At 40.6% G+C, this 20,049-nt stretch overlaps 1 protein-coding gene and 1 long non-coding RNA gene across 13 annotated transcripts in view; one reads left to right on the top strand and one right to left on the bottom strand.

Moving 5' to 3' along the window:
* Nucleotides 1-20,049, top strand: part of LOC112544926 (uncharacterized) — a 50,772-nt gene that overhangs the window by 2,144 nt on the left and 28,579 nt on the right. Inside the window, exons 2-4 of one of the 4 annotated variants that reach the window (XR_012905395.1) lie at nt 871-1,008; nt 1,147-1,243; nt 4,044-4,114. This is a non-coding gene — a long non-coding RNA (uncharacterized LOC112544926). The remainder of the gene's footprint in view (nt 1-870; nt 1,009-1,146; nt 1,244-4,043; nt 4,115-20,049) is intronic. The other 3 variants (XR_012905397.1, XR_012905396.1, XR_012905398.1) reach the window with 3 other exon arrangements.
* The window catches only part of ANKRD44 (ankyrin repeat domain 44), a 221,277-nt gene continuing 203,505 nt past the window's right edge, over nt 2,278-20,049 (bottom strand). For 5 of the 9 annotated variants that reach the window (XM_006117911.4, XM_075934241.1, XM_006117913.4 and 2 more), the window contains 3 exons: nt 19,630-19,712; nt 13,580-13,671; nt 2,278-7,938 (listed from right to left, as the gene is read on the bottom strand). In XM_006117911.4, the coding sequence (XP_006117973.1) occupies nt 7,673-7,938; nt 13,580-13,671; nt 19,630-19,712 (441 nt within the window). In that variant the 3' untranslated portion in view covers nt 2,278-7,672. The remainder of the gene's footprint in view (nt 7,939-13,579; nt 13,672-19,629; nt 19,713-20,049) is intronic. The other 4 variants (XM_075934242.1, XM_075934240.1, XM_006117916.4 and 1 more) reach the window with 2 other exon arrangements.

A 20,049-nucleotide genomic window follows, 5' to 3' on the forward strand; every position in this document is an offset into this window, starting at 1 on the left:
AGTACTGAAGCCCACCATTGTGCACTCCTCATGTGATTGCCCTATCCAGTAGGCCACTCCAGAACCCACCTCACCACCTTATCTTCAGGGCATCCCTTATCTTCCTAATGCCAGAGCCTTCTCCATCCCTGGAAAAGCTGGTGATGGGTAGGAAAATCTGGTGATGGGCAGAGTGAGGGGGCAGAACTTGAACCCACCACCCTGTGCTCCCCAGGTGAATGCCCTAGCCAATAGGTCACTCCAGAACCCATCCTACTTGTTTACCTTCAGGACATCCCTTATACTGCCTTCCTAATGTTAGCGCCTACTCCCTCCCTAATGCAGAGCATATATAAAGGCAAGGTCTTTGCAGGCCCCTACCTTCTGCACTCCAAGTGGCAGAGTGGGGAATAACCCTGACAGAGGGTTGGGCAGGAAGAAGGAGATAGGATTGCCAGTTTTGGTTAATGTATTTCTGGAGGTTTCCTTGTGTAACAATTTTTAATTAAAGATTCATCTTTAATTCCTGGAGAGTCCAGAACAATCCTACAGGGTTGGCAACCCCTAGGAGTGGAGCTGCTGCTCTGGTGCAGGGCTACTGGGGTTTGAGAGAGTAATCCAACTGGTCAGCTCTGGTCCTACTCCCTAGTCACAACTCTAAAGTTTTAACTGCTCCAGAATTCCAGGGATCTGACCAATGAATTCTGGGCCCTCCTTTGGACCCAGACTGGGCTTTGGTTTTCTTATGCAGCGAGTTAAGATGGGATGTCTCTAAAGGGTGCCTTCCCTATTGCATGTGATACTGAGCCCACACAGGTTGTCAAGTACCTCATGTACTGCTAGGGGAACTTTGGGTCTTGGAGGCCTTTTCATTCTTCATTTCTGCAACAGGGTCTGCTAAAAATATCTTCCAGAGTCAGACAACAGCTCAAGGCTGAGAGATACCTAACCTAAGACGACCCTCCTATGTGACAAGTGACATCCTCAAAAGCCTGGTCGGAGGAACTATAACCCCAAGCATCTGCCAAGGTATAAATGATTTACAAACTCCAAAAGAATAGAGTGTTGTCTCAGGAAGTAAGAGGAAATATGATAATGCCATAATACTGCTTATTCTTTCGGGCTATCTAAAGTCTGAAGTCTGCATCTGTGACAAAATATTTCCAGGCACATGTGGAAGGATTATGTGGACTTCATATCGGACTACAAGGAGCTCAGAAAAACTGAATGTTGGTAACTATGCACCGTGGCTCCTTTGCTACAGGTACGAACATATGCATAGTAATGCAGTGCTCTACCACCTTCTCCATTTTTCCTCAATGGTATCTACAGTATTTTAATCTCTTCAAATGGGCAGAATTCTAGTTATGCTTGCTGCAGGTTATTAGAGGTGGAACTAGAATTTAACCCTGTATCTTTCTTCCCCTACAAAAGTTAGCTGAATACCTAGGATATTAACCCTTTTTCTACAAATGAGGAACATACAGGTTTCTAATATTAAAATACATAATTGTATTGTTGAAATTATTTTAGTAATGGCTAGTCTTTAAAAAGGCAGTGACAGTTTTAGTAAAATAGTCTGGATTTTTTTTGGCAGCTACTTAATTAAAAAAAATTCGTGACATTTATCCAAATTCCTATTTGAAACAAGATTACTTGTACAGTAGTTCTGCTACTTATATAAAGTATAACCCATGTTAATATTATCACAGTTAATTTATTGAGCCAGTTGAGCTAATCAATATGTAAGAGAAAATGTAAAAATATAAAATAGACAGTTCAATCTACACTACTCATTTTTTTCTGCTATGTGTCTTAAAATATTTTTCCAGTGTAATTTCACAAAATGTTATAACTATACAATAGTTTTGAACAAACATATCACTCGGTTTTGCAACAATATTTGTATCATTTTTATTTTAAAAAATAACCATCTGAATGCATTTCAATAGTAGTTTACAGTCAGGGTACTTCATTTCATTAACACAGCATTCAGTAGTTGAAAAAAATACTAAGCTCTGCTTGAACAGATTTAGATTTGATTTTAAGTAATTCACTAGAATAAGTATTTTTTCCTCATTTTGTACAGTCATGACATTTACTGAAGTAATTAAACTCAAATTTACATAAGAAAACATTACAGATAAAACCCCACCAAAACCATCAAACAATATTTTATATTTTTTATTACAAATATGTTATGCAAAATATAACACTGGCACCAGATTTGTAATCACCATGGTTTGTAAAGATATATTGCACATGCTAAAGCATAAAATAAGACAAAACTACAAAACATTAGATTATTGGCTTTTAATATGTAGGATCACTGCATAAGAAACGCATAGAATTACATTTTATGCACACACTCGGATTGTCACTATTTTAAAACATCTTGCCCTATAACACTGACCAAAGGTTTACTTTGTGTAATAAAGCCTTTTCAGCACTGCAGAAATTATACATAATTCCTATAGAAATTCAGCAGATCAATTTTCATTTCAATGCAGGTAGAATATATAAAAAGAAACATCTATTTTATACATTCCAAAACGAGTTGAAATGAAAATTTACTATTATATTGCTTTGTTAAGACTGAAATGAAATAAACAAAAGATAACAAGTTTCACAAAACACTTCTAGAATACACAAATATAAAAAGGCACTCAAAAGTTTCTTACATGACAAAACAATAAAAAAATCACAAAGTCGTAAATTCATCCCAACCAATACGTAACCAAGTTTCTCAACAGTATACAGAATAATAATCCATTTTAAGTATTTATTCTAATTTAATAATAAATCTGGCAGCTGTTTGCTGCACAAAAAGTACCATGCATACTATGGTGCCCTTTTAGTAGTGATAAACTGAAATTCCCAAAGCTATTTCAGTGTAGAATCACAGCAGATTTTAGGCAATTTGAAGATTGTAACTTTTGGTATTTATGATCGAGACTTACAAACCATTCCTGCAATGAAGTCCACCTGCAATTATGGTTAAAATATAAACTAACATCTTGATCCTTCATGTAGAACCATGGGGACAGAGCAGTGCATTCACACAGACCCCATACTGTGTACAATTGGAGAGGTAGACCATGGAACAGCTTTATAATTCACAGACTCAGAGCTGAAGTGCCTGATCCTGTAACAATTATGGACCTAAGTAACTTTACTCCTATGAATAGTTCCATTAACCTTAGTGGGACTGATTAGTACAAGAATAAAGTTATTCCCAAGTTTAACGTTTGCAAGACCACGTCCTAAATAACAAGTTTATTTCTACAAGTGTGTACAAATTATCGTACAAATACAAGTATTAGGGTGAGATTTTCAAAAGCATTCAACATTTTGTCGGTTCCTGTTGACTTCAACAAGAGCAGAATTAAAACAAAGGAGAACCCTTTGGAAAATCTCACCCATATTGTACTTTTTGAGTACCATGCTCAAAACATGACTTTCTCGGTGTCTTAAAAGGGTCACAAACAAAGCAAACGTGATCGCTTTTCTATGATTCCTATAATATAGCATACATTATATCACTGATAAAACTGCATGTCCACTTTGTAATCCATGAGAAAATTTAGATTTGGTTCCTTTGTTTTAAAGTAGACACAATACCACATATACGGTATCTATTTGTGGATTGTACTCACTCTAATATCCATTGAATTCAATAGGAGTCTTTCTGCGGACTTCAATAGCTTTTGGATAGGGGCCGCAGAAAGATTAAAAAATTCAATAATAATCAACATAGAATCATAGTGTTGGAAGAGACCTCAGGACGTCACCCTTCCAACAGTTCTATAATGTTACATACAATCGTCATCACAAAGTCAGCATTTATTGATAAATACCACAAAGATGCCACAATTATGTCCTATAGGGAAAATACTGTTCTCTTAGCTACCATTGTTTGGTAACTAATGGGAAATGCTGACTTTTTAAAAATGACAGCTATGAATATTATCTCTGCATTTCTGTACTAATTGTGACTCTTTTCTCCTTCTAATGAAAAGAAAAAAAATATGGGAAATTAAGTTTTAAGTGTTTGTTCTACTTAGAAACAACAAGCAAAATGCAGGATTTCTATTGACTTCAAAACAGACACCACAGAACCCTCCACACTTTCCAGGTTGGTCTTTCCCCTTATTTTCAGTGCTTTAAGTAAGGTAGTTATTGCTAATTAGCAATTAAAAAAAATCAAAATAGTTATACAGTACTAACATAAAAGGATAAGCTCATGATCATGATTCAGGGGCTTGGGATTTCCACTACAGAAAAATATAGAAAAAGAGAAACATGAATGCTTCAAGGGAGTACACCTTGAGATTTTTTTAACATTTAAATTTGAAATTTTCTATTTCATAATATTCACAGATACATACACGTAATTTAATTTTAGCAGGGCAAAATACAGGTCATATATTATGTGTAATAGTAGACACATATATATGCATTAAAACTCTAAGAATTGCATACTTAAAATGTTTTCCCCCCTCATAAACAATGGGAACCAGTCAAATTGTTAACTAATGTTGACTTTTATTATATGGGTTACTATATATGGGATCAGAATTGGCAATTAAAAAAAGACACAATTTTTTTCTTTTGCCCTGCCTAAACTATTGACTAAGAGAACACCTCCCATCCTTCCCCAGCATAGACTTAAGCCTGCAAACAGCCCGAGTGGGAATATTAGATAGTTTCTACAAATTACTATGGGCCTCTACTTTATCTTTCTGGAGCCATATACTTTAGCTCAATGTTTCTCAACCAGTGGTAGGAGTACCCTAAGGGGTATCTGAGAGAAGTCTGGGGAGGGGAGGGGGGCAGGGCAGGTATGTCAACACAACTGAAACTTGGAGAAGACTGAATTTTTGTTTTAAGTTTTACAGCGCTTTATTATTTTTGTACTTTTTACACCCCAAAACTTCATCACCTGCCCGGCTATGATTAAGTTGTTTAAAAAATGTATGGTGCAATGATAGAAAAAAATGTTGCTTGTCTGAAAACTGTAGGTACTGGGAGTATTTATAATGTTATTTATTTGAAAAAGAGGGTACTTACAATTTTTTTTTTAAAAAAAGGGGTACTTTTTTTTTTTTTTTTTTTTTTTTATAAATAAAGGTTGAGAAACACTGCCTAAGCTCTCTTAGGGCTAGTCTAGACTACAGGGAAGATTCAAAAGAGCAGGGCTCGACAAATAATACAATCTTCTCGCTTGTGGCGAGTAGATTATAACCTGGAAGAGGCAGGTTCGGGCAATCTCACTTTCGAAAGTGGAGTTTTTGAAAGTGAAAGTAATCTAGACAAGTTTTTTAATCAGCAACCCTCCCCCTTTTTCGAAAAGCCACTTCTCAAAAAATGAGGTTTACACGGCTTTTTGAAAAAGGGAGGGGTTGCCAAAAAACCCCGCGTCTAGATTACTTGCACTTTCAAAAGCTTCGCTTTCGAAAGTGAGATCGGAAAAAGATATGAAAATTCCTGTGGAATTTTCATATCCTCTTTTGAATCTTCCCCGTAGTCTAGATATACATTTAGGATGCCCCCCTTCCCTACTAGGAAACTGCACGTTTTTCCTATGTTCTAATTGGTCTGATAAAAGGTGCTTGGGTGGTGCAATGCACAATGTCACTGTTCACCCCTTACCCCAGAGCCTGGTAATTATCCTCATATTACAACCAGCCAGATAAGTAAGGATCTGAGACTATTCTTGAGCACATATAGCCATGCTACACACTCCCACCATCCTCCCCACTCAAGCGAACAGGTTTAGCTAGATTCACATTTCATTTTGTGTTGTGCCAAATAAGATTAAAAACCATAGTTATTTTTTCCGGGCATTACTTTCATTTCAAATAAATATAAACACATTTACATTAAAAGTATAAGAACATTTTCTGTAGTCTGGAAAAAAATAAACTGTGGTCAACACATCATCAGTTAAAAATATCAAGCTGTCAGCTAGAAATTTGTATCATAAAATGTAAAATACACCCGGACTATTTATTACTCAAAAAGTTTACATTTTTATTGTTTAGAAAAATTACTTCATTCTGTCACTTGTATTCTGAAAAACAAATTAAAATCTTCCATTTAAATACTGAAGCATTTTGGTCCTCCTGGTGTAGAGCTGGTTAGTTCATGGTAGTTTATTTGTTTATTTTTTAAAGTCTCAATCTTCCTTGTGTACATCTGTTTCTGGTGAGGAACGGGGTCCATTTGACCTAGAAGCTTTGGCAGAAGGAGTAGATATATTCACAATGTTGATGTTACTTAAATAAGCTGGTGTCAGTAGGCTGTTTTAGTACATCATGATTCCCTTTCCATAACATGCTTTTAAATTTGTTTCGTATGTCCACTTTCAATTGCTCTGCATTTACCTTTGCTCTGTTCATTTTAATCCAAATATTGGCAAAAGTATTTTTAAACTCCTATAAGTTCTTAGTAAAAACAAGCTATTTAAGTTTAGAAAAGAAAATGAACAATATCAAATTGTCAACAAAATTTAGATGCATCATAATCTACAGCTTTAGATTCTGATATCAGGTTAATTGCTCAGATTAACAGAAGTTTCTAATGACCCTAATTCTGTAGTGCAAATAAACCGTATATGTTTGAGCTGAACTGAAATAACAAATCAAGTCAGGTGAATCATCCGACTTTACACTTATACATGTTGAACCTCTCTGGTCCGGCAACACCTGTGGTCCGACATGATTTTAGTTAGCTGGATGTCCACTTATCGTGGATGTAGCCAAGTGTACCGTGGTTCCATAAAGTTTGATTAAAGCCACCAGTTATGGCTCCCAGTGTTCTGTTCTGTTATTTAGTTCTAATTAACCCCCAAATGTCTTCTAAGAGCTCAGTAAGCAATGGAAGTGTTGGTAATGCTGCTAAACAATAATGAGCCCTTGTGGGTTAGCAAATTCTCTGGTTCGGCACCACTTAAGTCCTGAGGGTGCCAGACTAGGGAGGTTCAACCTTTAGTTCCACTGATGTCAGTGGGAAATTATTGGCATGAGTGAAACAAGTAGGATTTGGCCTTACATTTTTATATCAGTGTTCTTCTAATTTTGTGCTGTACCTAGGATCTTTTAAAAGTGCCTTTTGTATATTTAAGTGCTTAATACATGCAAAGTGTAAAATGTTTTATTTCTCTTAGAGAAGGTAATACAGGGAGTTTTTTAAAAAGATGCACTTTACCTTTGGTTTGTAACAAGCTATTATCTACTCAACAGAACCTGTGTTAACTAGGAAATAGACAACGAGAGAGAGTTGGGAGTCTTTCTTGGAATCTAATAAAGCCACATTGGAAAGACATCTTTGTACCAACTATAGAACTAGGACACATGAGTATTTTATACAACAGTTCCCTGTTCATTTGTGCTGTCAAAAAAGGCATTTCTTTTTTTCCACTTAAAAGAAGAGGTAGAAACTTTCACAGGAGCACTTAGGAAAGAAAACCTAAAGAAACACAGTGACACTGAAGCTACTGAACATAAATATGAATTCAGCCCAATTGAAAATCCCTAACTTTTGTACTAAAGGCTAGACTACTTTCAATTTTACTTTTACTTTCAATGCCTAATTCCAGAAGTTTTGGCCAATAATACTTTAAAAATATAGTACGGGATTCAAGCTTTTTTTTAAAAAAAATGCAATTAAGAAAAAGCTTTGATTACCAAAGTCAAAATGTCTCAGAATCAGAATCATTTTCATTGTACCCATCCTCTGTTCCTATATTGTTACTCAAGGGTTTATTGTGAGAGTTAATGCTGGCCATATTGGAGCCATCGCAGAGGTGTGTCCTGCTTAAATTGTCTTTTTTAAAACAAACGAAGTTGAAAGGCGTCATTGAACTGGAAGGAGAAAAAGGCATCATGGTAGCCAAAATGAGTGCCAGGCAGTCAGCCACGTCTTTGTTAGGAGCGCAAGCCAGGGCTGGCGTATGACCTGGGCACAAATGCAGACAAGGCAATGGTTAGTACTAGGGGTACTGAGAAGGGGAATGAGCATTCCTCAAATACATCTCTAGAAGACTTCACAATAAGGAGATGTATGTTTAGATACAATCATGCCAGGCAAGAGACTGTGTTACTAATTTTTAAAAAGGCATGCTGGGAAAATACACAATTTATGGAGCGTTTAAGCTAATGTGACCACAAAAAGCACTGTTTTAAAAGTCAGGCAGCATACAGCCTTTACAAAATGAAATAAAACATTTGGTAAACACAGTTCCACAACACAGACAAGATGATGACTGCAAAACAACAACATAAATAAGCATATGGCACTATGAACTGAAGTTGATTTTCAGTGCATATGAACAAATCACATTCTGAGAACAATGACCTTCACCTGAAGACAAATGTGCATTGGATAAAAATGTTAAGTTTTGCCATAATGAATAATAGAGTACATCTACACTTGCTCCCTAGATCGAGCTAGGGATGCAGATGTAGCCAACCGAATACTCCTCATATAACGTTAGTTTGAACCAAGGAGTTTGATTCGAACTAACGTGTCCTGGAGCGTACTTCCTGGTTCGAATCAGCTGGCGAGCAGAATAGCGAGCGGAATAACACGCGGGTGAGATTATGCTAATGAAGTGCGGGATATTTAAATCCTCATTTCATTAGCAATTTCAGTCGCCTACATTTGCATCCCTAGCTCGAACTAGGGAGCAAGTGTAGACGTACCCATATTGATCAATTGAGTATTTCAGAGAGTAATGTATCTAGGAATTACATTATCCAAAACATGCCTTCCTGTTCAGAGAAGAATGGTTACATTCAGGAAGCATGCAATATATATATATATTTTTAAATCACTAAATGTAACAAGGGCTTGGTGAAATGAAAAACTGGGAATCCCCTAAACAGTAGCAATCACCCAATTTTCATTGCAGAGTTAACTTGAACTCTTATTTGGGTGTTGTAGGTATCCATCTATACACAAAAAGCTTTAAAAGACTGAGTTTTGCTGCCAAGTGGGTTATTAATCTCTGTAGTGAGGATGCTGGCTAAGTCACTCAAGTCCAGTGCCTCCTCACAATTCTCCATGTCTGCCCAGAAGGGCAAACAAGTTTTCCTACAGTTTACTGGGAATCAACGTAACTAAGCTTGCTGTACTACTGAGAACCATGGGGTATGATTCCACCACTAGCAACCCACGCACGGTAAGTACCCCACCACTGAGGATGCAGCCTAGTGGACTTACTCGGGTATGGCTTTGCAGTGTGGCCATGCACGCCTGAGTTCACCCAACCACTGTTCTTACCTTTGAGTACAACTACCCACATTAATTCTGCAGTGAAGATGGACCCTCAGCAGGTTTCATATACAACTACAGCCAAGAAAATAATTTGGAGCTAATAATGATTAGTAATAATTAGGGATGTAAAATCCTGGTTAATCAGTTATCTGGTCATTAAACCTTAGGTTTAACCAGGATCCTGCTGCCAACCCCCCATTTCTGCTTCTCCTCTTTCCCTGCAGGGCTCCTGGTAGCTGCTGCTGGCCCCCCCTACATGTGGATGAGGGGGGAACAGGAGCCAGTAACCCTGCACACAGGGAGGCCAGCTCCCGCTTCTGGCCCCCTGCACATGGGTTCAGCTCCCAAGCCTCACTGGGCTGCAGCAGCCCTCTGCCTGCGACGAGCTGCAGGTGGGGGGCTGCTCACAGATACCAGTTAACCGGTTACTCGTTCACATAAATAATAAATAAATAATAATAATACATTATTTAAACTTCTTTTTCTTTTGGTATTATGATCTGCTCATGGTCTGACTTACTTAGATTTATTCATTGAGTTACTCAGATACAATTTTGTGCTTTGGTTTGGTGGTTGTTGCTGTTATTTTATAATTTCTAAGGACAATAAACAGTCCATTACAAGTATTTTAGAGTAGAGATAAGGAATTTTAACCGTGTCGATTAGATATAATCACATGGTATTAGTTTTGTTCTATAATTGGATAAGTGTGACATTTTTAGAATTTGGAGGATGGCTTGAAATCCCTTCAGTGAGAGGCAAAGGATTAACAAAAATCTGAATCTTTTCTTTTCAAGGCAGCAAAGCCTGGTCCTAGCCATCATTCATCATCTCACTGCTGTCAGATGTACTTCCTGGGTGAAGAGTTTAAATTTAATCTTCACTCTTTATATCTGCACAAAAGTAATTTAATTTGTATTAGTTATAAAGAGTGTGGGGTTAGACTGAAATCTGGTTCATTTACTTCTTTCTATCCCAATATCTGACAAACCAGTTTCAGAATCCATTCACTGGCCATTTCAAGAGATATACACTCTCACACAGAACATACCACTTATAAACACTAGGGCTACGGCTACACTGCAGGCTTCTTATGCAAGAACTTCTTGTGCAAAAAGTTATTGTGCAAGAGCGCGTCCACACTGCCATGTGTTTTTGTGCAAGAGATGTGCTTTAGTGCAAGAGCATCCACAGCAGTGTGGACGCTCTTTTGCGCAAGAAAGCTCTGATGGCCATTTTAGCCATAGGAGTTTCTTGCGCAAGAAACCCCTGTTGCCCATCCACACATGCCTTTTTGCACAAGAGCTCTTGCGCAAAAGGCTCATTCCTTGTAGAAAGAGGAATAACTTTTGCACAAAAAGCCCTGTGTTCTTATGATTTACTGTACTTTTTCTTGTGCAAGAATACTCTTGTAGTGTGGACGATCTGCAACTTTTTGCACAAAAACAGCCATTTTTGTGCAAAAACTTTGCAGTGTAGACCTAGCCCAGGAGCAGAGGTGGGCAAGATGCGGCCCATGAGCAAGATCTGGCCTGCCAACCTGCCAGATCCAGCCCGGGGCTGTCTCACAGGGTCCCTTACCCTACAGAGCAGCTCACACTGTTTAAACTGCTGGCTGCTCTCTGCTCTGGATGCTGGGGAGGGAGGGAGAAGGCGCCAGTTTCTGCCAATGGGAGCTGAGAAATTTTGCTGGGGGTAGGGGCAGTATATGAAGACTCCTCTTTCCCTCACCTGCTGGAGCAGAGCCACAAGGAGCAGCTAGCTGTTTTGACCAGCCTGGGACTGCAGCAAATAAAGAGAGAGCCTGCCTCAGTTCCTGCAGAGCTACTGGCTGGGAGCCACCTAGGTAAATGCCACCCAACCAGAGTCTGCCTCTGGCACCCCATCAACCATCTGTCCCAGGTTGCCAGCCAAACCAACTCTGTACCCCTTCTTCATGCCCAATTCCCTCCCAGACTCTGCAGTCCCTCCTTACACCCCTCTCCCAGGCCAGAATCCTCTCCTGCACCCATACCCCTTCTTGGATCCTGCACCCCAAGCCCCCCTCCCCAGATCACAACCCCCTACTTAATCCAAACTCTTTTTCAGACTCCACATCCTCTCCTGCTACCCTAAGCTCCCTTCTGCACCTAACCGCTGTCCCAGACCCCGTGCCCCCTCCATAGAAGTGCAGCTCTTGACCATTTATCAAAATCTTGGAGTGGTCCCCATTAAAAATTATTGCCCATCCCTTCACTAGAGTCTAGAAGGTTAAAACTGATATAACTTCATAGCTCCTACAGTTGCAGAACACGGCTTAGGCAAATTCACTTTTACGTTTGAAAGATGATTTGAAAAAAAATGTTTGCAGTATTCACCAAGCTCTAGGTATGACTTTTGATAAACATTAAGTGAGACTCCAGTTACAGGCAGTCCCCGAATTACACGGATCCGACTTATGTCGGATCCGCACTTACGAACGGGGCTTTTCTCGCCCCGGAGCTCGCAGGCGGCAGGACCGCCCAGAGCGCAGCGGTCCCGCCACCGCGTCCTCCAGGGCGAGAAAAGCTGCTCCAGGTCTCCCTGGTGTGCTGGGGGGGACTCCCCAGCACAGCAGGGAGACCCGAGCAAAGCCGCACAGGCGGCGGGGTCCCCCGCCTCTGCGGCTTTGCTCCTGTCTCCCTACTATGCACAGAAAGCCTGGGTATAATTCTCTTTCAATTCACTGGATTTTTTTTAACATAAAGGATGTTTAGAGCTTTAAGCAAAGTGCAGTTTCTGAAGATTACTGTAGTAAATAGAGAAAAACAGGGCCAGCCTGAAACTGTAGTAACAGTACTTTTTAGAAGACTCAGATTCAGCAATGACCTTAAGGTTCTCACTTTTCAGTTTGGCGGAAGTTTTGCAAGCCATGGAAATGGTTGAATCCTGGGGAAAATATCCACTTAGGACTGCCCTTCAGAACATTCTACCAGCAAATCAATGGAGTGGCAAAGCAGTGGCATCAAGAAAAAGCAGTACGTCTTTGCATTCAGCTATAGTCAGTTGCCAGGCATTGGGATAGAAAGAAGTAAATGAACCAGATTTCAGTCTAACCCCGCACTCTTTATAACTAATACAAATACAAATGGCAATAGCCATTTTAGAATCCGTCTGACTCTCTCAGATCAGTTGGAGGAGATGTAAAAGATTACATGCTATATAAATGGGACTGTAGCACACACAAAAAAATCTTTTAGAGCTTATAGCTTAATTTGGTGAAATATGCAAGAGCTGTTAATTACAATATCTGTAAAAAGCAGGTAATACATTTTATCATCATAATCAGTGCTACATTTTGAGTCAGGCAAAATTCATTCAACAGTGCTCCACATGTTTTCTCTGTAATGATATTTTAGTCTTACTGTAATAGACAGTCTCATTACATATGCATTTACTTTGGACCAAATCCTGGCCATGACTGAGATCCAGATGACTTCAATGGAATTAATCCATGTAGTCTGAATAGTATCATTTAGCAAATAACTTTTATATTGTTTTTCATTCCTAGATCCCAAAGTGTCATACAGTGATAGGTAAAAATATTATTTCCCCTTTACAGATAGGGAAACTGAGGCACAGCAATGTTACATCTACTACTTAAGTGCCAATGAATCAGTGATGTAAGAGAAACCAGCTTATTTCAGGAAGTAAAAGATTTTAAAGTTAACTTTAGAATACCATAAAAACAGTTTTGACTTTCCATCAGAAATATTTTGTGTTTAGTAAAAAAGAATTTCAAAGAGTTTTGAAACAAACGTATTTTCACGTTTAGTCACCAATTAAATATGCCACTGTATTCACACTTATCACAAGGTGGTAATAATTTAATAGCATACCACATTTTGTCATAAAATTTGATTGCCAACTTTGATCTCAGAATGCTTTAGGATACAAACAAAACAATTAATGATGGTTTTTCTCCTAACCATTAAACATGCTCTGATGATATGTATAATCCCTAGCTCTAGAGGAAGGTGTTAGAATTTTCTGTTGTCTTTTGCATGTTTAGAAAATTCCAACTACCATTGCATCCAGCGGTTAAAGACAGATTAGCAGCTGACAGCACATGCAAAATTAACATTAAGGGGATTATTGTGATGTCCGCTGGGGTTTGATATAAAACACATAGAAGCAGTATCCTTGTTTGGGTACTTATACAACTGAGTATCTTATTCACAAAGGAGCATAGGCATCAGTGTTGTCTAATTAACCAGTCTGCAAGTCTATTTCTTTGATCACTTATAAAGATCACCTTTTAGGCGCACTTTTAAAGACTGTCAAATTGCATTATTTCGCTTACCATTTTCATCTACCGCTAGTACACATGCCCCTTTGGACAGCAACTCCTCAACCACCATTTTCAGGCCATTTCGTGCAGCAATATGGAGAGGTCTATAAAACATAACACCCTAAATTCATGTACGGTGTGAAATATATTTGAAAGAGCTAGTTAAGTAACACTGAAGAGCACATTCAGTGTTGCAGAGGAAGTATTTTACTTTTCTGAATCCCCAAATTTGTATACTATATAGATTTTAAATACCATCACGTTTTAAATGTAAAATTTAAGTTCCACATCTATAAAATGTCTTTTTTATTTAACGTACACACTCAACCACACACATATGCACTTTCTGTATGAACATGAACTGACAGTGACTCTGTATGTAGTGCATGCGTAATACTTTTAATTATAAAATCTTTATTTGAAAAGCTCTCACTCCTGTCTTGGCTGCTGCAGGACAGGCCTTTGATATTTGGCAGGGAAACTGATCTCAGACTAGGCAAAACGTTTTTTCTTTGCCTCATCTTCAGTTTGGCTGTGATCAAATGTATTAAAAATTCACTATTCCACTTCATCTCCTTTGGGTTCTTCAGGAAGATTCTGACAGGCTTCCAGAATCATTATACAGTCTGTTGGTAGGCCTGTCATTGCTGAAGCACCATTGCAATACATCCCAACTGGTAACCAAAACATCCCTTCTCTCCACCTGGAGATGGACTGTAGGGTTTTCACCTCTTCCCCAGGGACAAAGCCTCCTACATCTACCCTCTTATCGGTGGGAGCAAATCAACCCCTCCAACTACAGGACAGGTCTTGACCTACCCTCAGATACCTGGGTGCATCATTATGTGTATCACTGCCAATCCCAAATCTTAAAAAACCCACGAGACACAAGTTACAGCGTGGGCAGACAGAGAACCTCTTACTGATCTGGGTCTCTACAGTTTGCTATATTGTCACCCGTAAAGAACTGGCTCTGAGCTCTCCTGGAACAGTATTTGCTGCACTCTCTGTTAATCTGGGAAGCGAGCAGGTATGGTTAGGGAATGGGGATGTGAAAGTGTAACCGTGTACATGGTTAATTGATGAGTATGGGCTTATTGGTTAACCTTCATGGTTACATGCAGCTCCTGCCCTCTGTTCTGCTGTCTCTGCATCCAAGGCAGCAGCACGGGTGGGGCAGGCGGGAGCTGGTGCACACAGGGAGCCAGCTTTTAAGCCAAAGCACCTGCCCTCCCCACTGCATTGCTGCCTCTGAATCAGAGGTGCCCCACCTACCCCCACATGAAAATTTCAGTGGTTACATGTTTACCTAAATAAACATTGTAACGTCCCTGGTAGGGAATTCTCCACTGGTATGGTGATATTGTTCTTGATACACCAGTTCCGTAAACTTGACAATTTTTATACACAGAGGAATGAGTCTTACTTCCCTCTGGTTGTTCCCATAGAATACAGTTGTTACGTTGTCAGACATCATGAGAATGTGGTGAGAATGGATTAATGGTAAGAATGCCTTGCATGTTTCTTAGATTGCTCTGTGCTCCAATAGATAGATGTCTGTGTATCCTGGTTTCCCAGGGTATCCAAGTGTGACCATCTATGTGAGAACCCATCTATGCGAGTTCGGGACTGGCAAAGCTGGTTGTCAGCCCAGCCTGGGCAGATTCTGCTTCCCAAGAGTCCTGCCTGCTCAGCTCTGGCCACCGCCTTTCAGGAGGCAGAATCTGCCCAGGCCGAGCTGCCAGGCAGCTTTGCCGTCCCTGAACAGTGTCTGGAGCAGGAAGGCTGTGGGAGGGCGGAGCTTGTGGGACGCAGAGTGACGTGATGTCACTCTCTTGTCCCATAGGGAAAACTTTTTATATTTAGAGAGAGATCTTTCTGTGTAGAGACCTTTTTTGAGGTCTTTGGTGCCTTAAATGCAAACAATGACATGTTACTGCCTACATCTCTAGTGGCCTTTGGTGTCTAAGCCGTTGATGAGGCCTATGCTCAGGGATGTCCTCTTGCTGAAGATCTGAAGCAAGTCTCAAGGCTTGTTTCATTGCTAGGAGTTGAAATTTCATCCTCCAGTTATTTCAGGTTCTACCCTTGAAGGAAGCATAGATCTTGCACATATATGAGCATCTCCCAAATGGCAGAAGAACTGGGAATGCCTGTCACTCATCAGGGCAGCCTCATTGCAGGCACAATGCCTTTTAAATCCCAGGGACCTCAGCATCGCGAAGCAAAATAACAACAGTTGATCCCCTAAATGGGGAAAGATTTGAAATCTCTATCTATGAATGACATTTTTTTTCCTAAGGAAAAGGAAAAAGCAAAAAGGGAACAACTGTTCCAACAACTGTATACTAACTAGAGAGTTAACTGCTGAATACAAAAAGAGACACAGCAGACCAGGGGTAGGCAATAATTTTTGATGGGGGGGGCCACTGCAAGAATTTGGAAAGTAATCAAGGTCCGCGCTCTTAGGGTATGTCTACACTACCACCCTAGTTCGAACTAGGGTGGTTAATGTAGGCAATGGAAGTTGCAAATGAAGCCTGGGATGTAAATATCCCGGGCTTCATTTGCATCTTGCCGGGCGCCGCCATTTTTAAATCCCAGTTAGTGCGGACTCCATGCCCGCAGCTACACGCGGCACGGAGTAGGTAGTTCGAATTAGGCTTTCTAATTCCAACTATTGTTACACCGCATTCCACGAGGAGTAACGGTAGTTCGAATTAGAAAGCCTAATTCGAACTACCTACTCTGTGCCACGTGTAGCCGTGGGCACGGAGTCCGCACTAACAGGGATTTAAAAATGGCGGCACCCAGCAAGATGCAAATGAAGCCTGGGATTTTTAAATCCTGGGCTTCATTTGCAACTTCGATTGCCTTCATTAACCACCCTAGTTCGAACTAGGGTGGTAGTGTAGACATACCCTTACATATTAATTGAGGAGGTGTGGGGTTTGGGATGGAGGCTGGATGCAGAGAGGATCTTGCAATATGGGACTGGGATGCAGGAGAGAGTGTGGGGTCTGGGAGGGAGTTTGGGTGAAGGAGGAAGTTGTGGCCTGGGTTAGGGAATTAGGGTGCATTGGTTTGGCTTGTGACCTTGGGCAAGAGGGAGCTGTGACTTGGGGAAGGGGACTAGGGTGCAGGAAGAAGTGGAGGGGTTTCAGTTATGACCTAGGACAGGAGGGGGTTGTGACTTGGGGCAGGGGTACAAGAGGGAGGGAAGAGGGCTGGAGCTGTGATCTGGGACAGAGGATTGGGGTACAAGATCTCCCCCCATGAGTATCTAAAAGGGTGTTACAAGGAGGAGAGAGAAAAATTGTTCTCCTTGGCCTCTGATGAAAGGACAAGAAGCAATGGGCTTAAATTGTAACAAGGGAGGTTTAGTTTAGACATTAGGAAAAACTTCCTAACTGTCACGGTGGTTAAACACTGGAATAAGTTGCCTAGGGAGGCTGTGGAATCTCCATCACTGGAGATATTTAAGAGCAGGTTGGATAAACATCTATCAGGGATGATTTAGGCAGTGATTGGTCCTGCCAGGAAGGCAGGGGACTAGACTTGATGACCTCTCGATGTACCTTCCAGTTCTAGGACTCCATGATTCTATGATCTGGGAAGGAAGATGAGGGGGCAGCGGGTTTGGGTTGTGACATGGGGCAGCGGATTGGGGTGCAGGATCTGGGCTGAGGGTTTGGGTTATGTGAGGTAGGAGGGCAAAGGGTTGGGGTGACAGATGCAGGCTCTGGCTTAGAGACTTACCTGCATGACTCCCAGCCAGCAGTCTTCTCAAGCAGACGCCCCGCCTGCCCCACTCCCGCAATGACTGCAGGGACCATGTGACACAGCAACAAGTCTCAGGGGAGATGGGAGGCTGCTTCCCGAGCTGCCTGTTGATAACAGGCAGCTCCCATTGGCCAAAACTGGCCAATGGGATTGTGCTGGAGCAGGAGAAGCGTGTGAAGGCTCACAGCTGTTCACACAGAACCCGGAAGCAGCTTCTTTCAGCAGTGTGCGGAGGGCAGGCAGGGAATCTGCCCGAAACTCCCCACAAGTCCAGATCTGCTGGCTTGGTGGGCCAGATCCAGCCCACGGAGGGTATTTTGCCCAGGCCTGCAGTAGACTCTCTCTCGGGTCACTGGTGATTGAGAAAGAACTGAGCCAGTTTGCCCACATAGCCCTATGTAACTTCAGTGTGTGGGGTGCATGCATATTACATGGTGCACTGACAGGCTACGTCTACACTGGCCCCTTTTTCGGAAGGGGCATGCTAATTTTGAAAGTGGGAATAGGGAAATCCGCGGGGGATTTAAATATCCCCCGCGGATTTAAATAAACATGTCCGCCGCTTTTTTTCCGGCTTGGGGAAAAGCCGGAATAAAAGCGTCTAGACTGGCCGATCCTCCGGAATAAAGCCCTATTCGAAGTAGGAATAAGAGATCCTCCGGAATAGGGCTTTATTCCGGAGGATCGGGCCAGTCTAGACGTTTTTTTTCCGGCTTTTCCCCAAGCCGGAAAAAAAGCGGCGGACATGTTTATTTAAATCCGCGGGGGATGTTTAAATCCCCCGCGGATTTCCCTATTCCCACTTTCAAAATTAGCATGCCCCTTCCGAAAAAGGGGCCAGTGTAGACGTAGCCACAGGGTCTTTACTTGAAAAATAAAAACATTTTGCTAGCCCTCTTTTATCAGATTGACCTAAGAGCACCTGTCCTCTCATCCACAAAATCTGAAAAAGGACCAGATTTTTGGACCCATTGTGGGCATTACACTAGTTGTCCTACTTGCCTTGGGAACTAGGAAGCAAGTTTTACCTTATGACTAGATTAGTCAAGACAGGATTTTTTTTCTTTGCTTTTGCCACAGTAGGTTTTGAACCCAGTGGAATGAAGCAAGGTGGGGAGATGAGGTTATAATGTTGCAATTTATAATATAAAATGCATGACAGATGTCTAGTGCAGGTTGGAATGGTTACACTTATTGGATAAAATAGATGGGAAAAGGATATGAAGGAAAGCAACCCTCACTGGAGTTGGAGAAGGAGGGCTTGGTACGCTTACATCTGGCACAGTAGGGAGCCAATTTCCCTCCTTTTATAGCCCCACTTTAGCCCTCATATTAGGGAAGGGGATGGAGTCCAAACAGGTTAGGGATTACGTGCAAATGATTAAGGAACTGATGATGACATGCACTGTACAATTTATGGCCAGGTACTTCCAGATATTTTAAGTGAACAAAACTGCAACCTAATTAAGACTCATCCACTCCCTCATGTGTTTCCACTGTGTGAATCAGACCCTAATACTTGCCCAAAGACCACAGCAGGGAAAAAAAGTTGTTCCTCTTGTAACTTTTTATGTTTAATCTACAAGGGATAACACTTAAAAAAGACATTGGAAGTCACATTCAACATAACAAGCTAAGGATGCCTGGGAAAACCTATATTTCTTTTAAAAAGAATAAAGCCTCTGATCTTCACAGAAATGTCATATACTACACACTCCATAGCACTAAATCTAGCTTATCACTCTCCTCAATATACTCTAAAAATCAGAGGGTATGTCTAAACTACAGAGCTTTTCCACGATACCGGAGCTATTCCGGAAAAGCTCTGCCATGTCCACTAAACGCGTCTGCTTTTCCAAAAAAAAAAAAAAATTTCAGAAAAGCAGACGCGTTTTTTTCAGCATCTCTGTAAACCTCATTTTACAAGGAAAAAGGGATGTTCTGAAAGAGGTTTTTTTCCCTGACATTTGGCCCCGTGTAGATGGGCCAAATGTCAGAAAAGCCTCTTTTGGGAGAAAAGCAGAAAAAGATACACAAATTGCAGTTTGCGATTTGCGTATCTTTTTCTAACTTTTCTTTGTAGTGTAGACACAGCCTAACAGTTTTCAGATATTCTACCACAATCAAACATTTTAAAATTACATTTTAAAAAAAACTACACACTTACGAAAAATCTAAGTAATGTTAATTTAAAATCCTAAATCTTCATTTACTGGTAAAACAACAATGCATAAAAGCACAAGAGAAAAAATAGTAACACTATATCCATCTTTACTTACGTCTGCAATGCATTATTTTTTGCATTAATAAGGCTCTGTTCTTGGATCTTATCAAGTATTAACAAGGCACATTTTTCATGACCCTAATATTAAAAAAGAAAAATAAATATTAATCTGAAGAGGGTTGTAAAACTGAGGCAAAAGAAATTAAAAATACAAATTCAAATTGTTTTAAAATTACCAACATGGTTCTGAGTTTATAAGAGGGTGCGCACATGATGAATTTCAAAGGCCAGGAGACAGATTACAATCCCTCCCATTATTAGTGGTGAATTTTAGGTAATCCAAATATGCCAGTGTGACTTTTTTCCTTTAAGCCACTGCATGCCTTATACATATCAGGGGTGGGGAACCAGGCCACCGCTTCCCATAGCTCCCATTGGCTGGGAATGCTGAACGTGCCTGTGGGATACCAAAGGT

This window comes from Pelodiscus sinensis, chromosome 7, assembly GCF_049634645.1.
Source record: "Pelodiscus sinensis isolate JC-2024 chromosome 7, ASM4963464v1, whole genome shotgun sequence".
Lineage (NCBI taxonomy): Eukaryota > Metazoa > Chordata > Testudines > Trionychidae > Pelodiscus > Pelodiscus sinensis.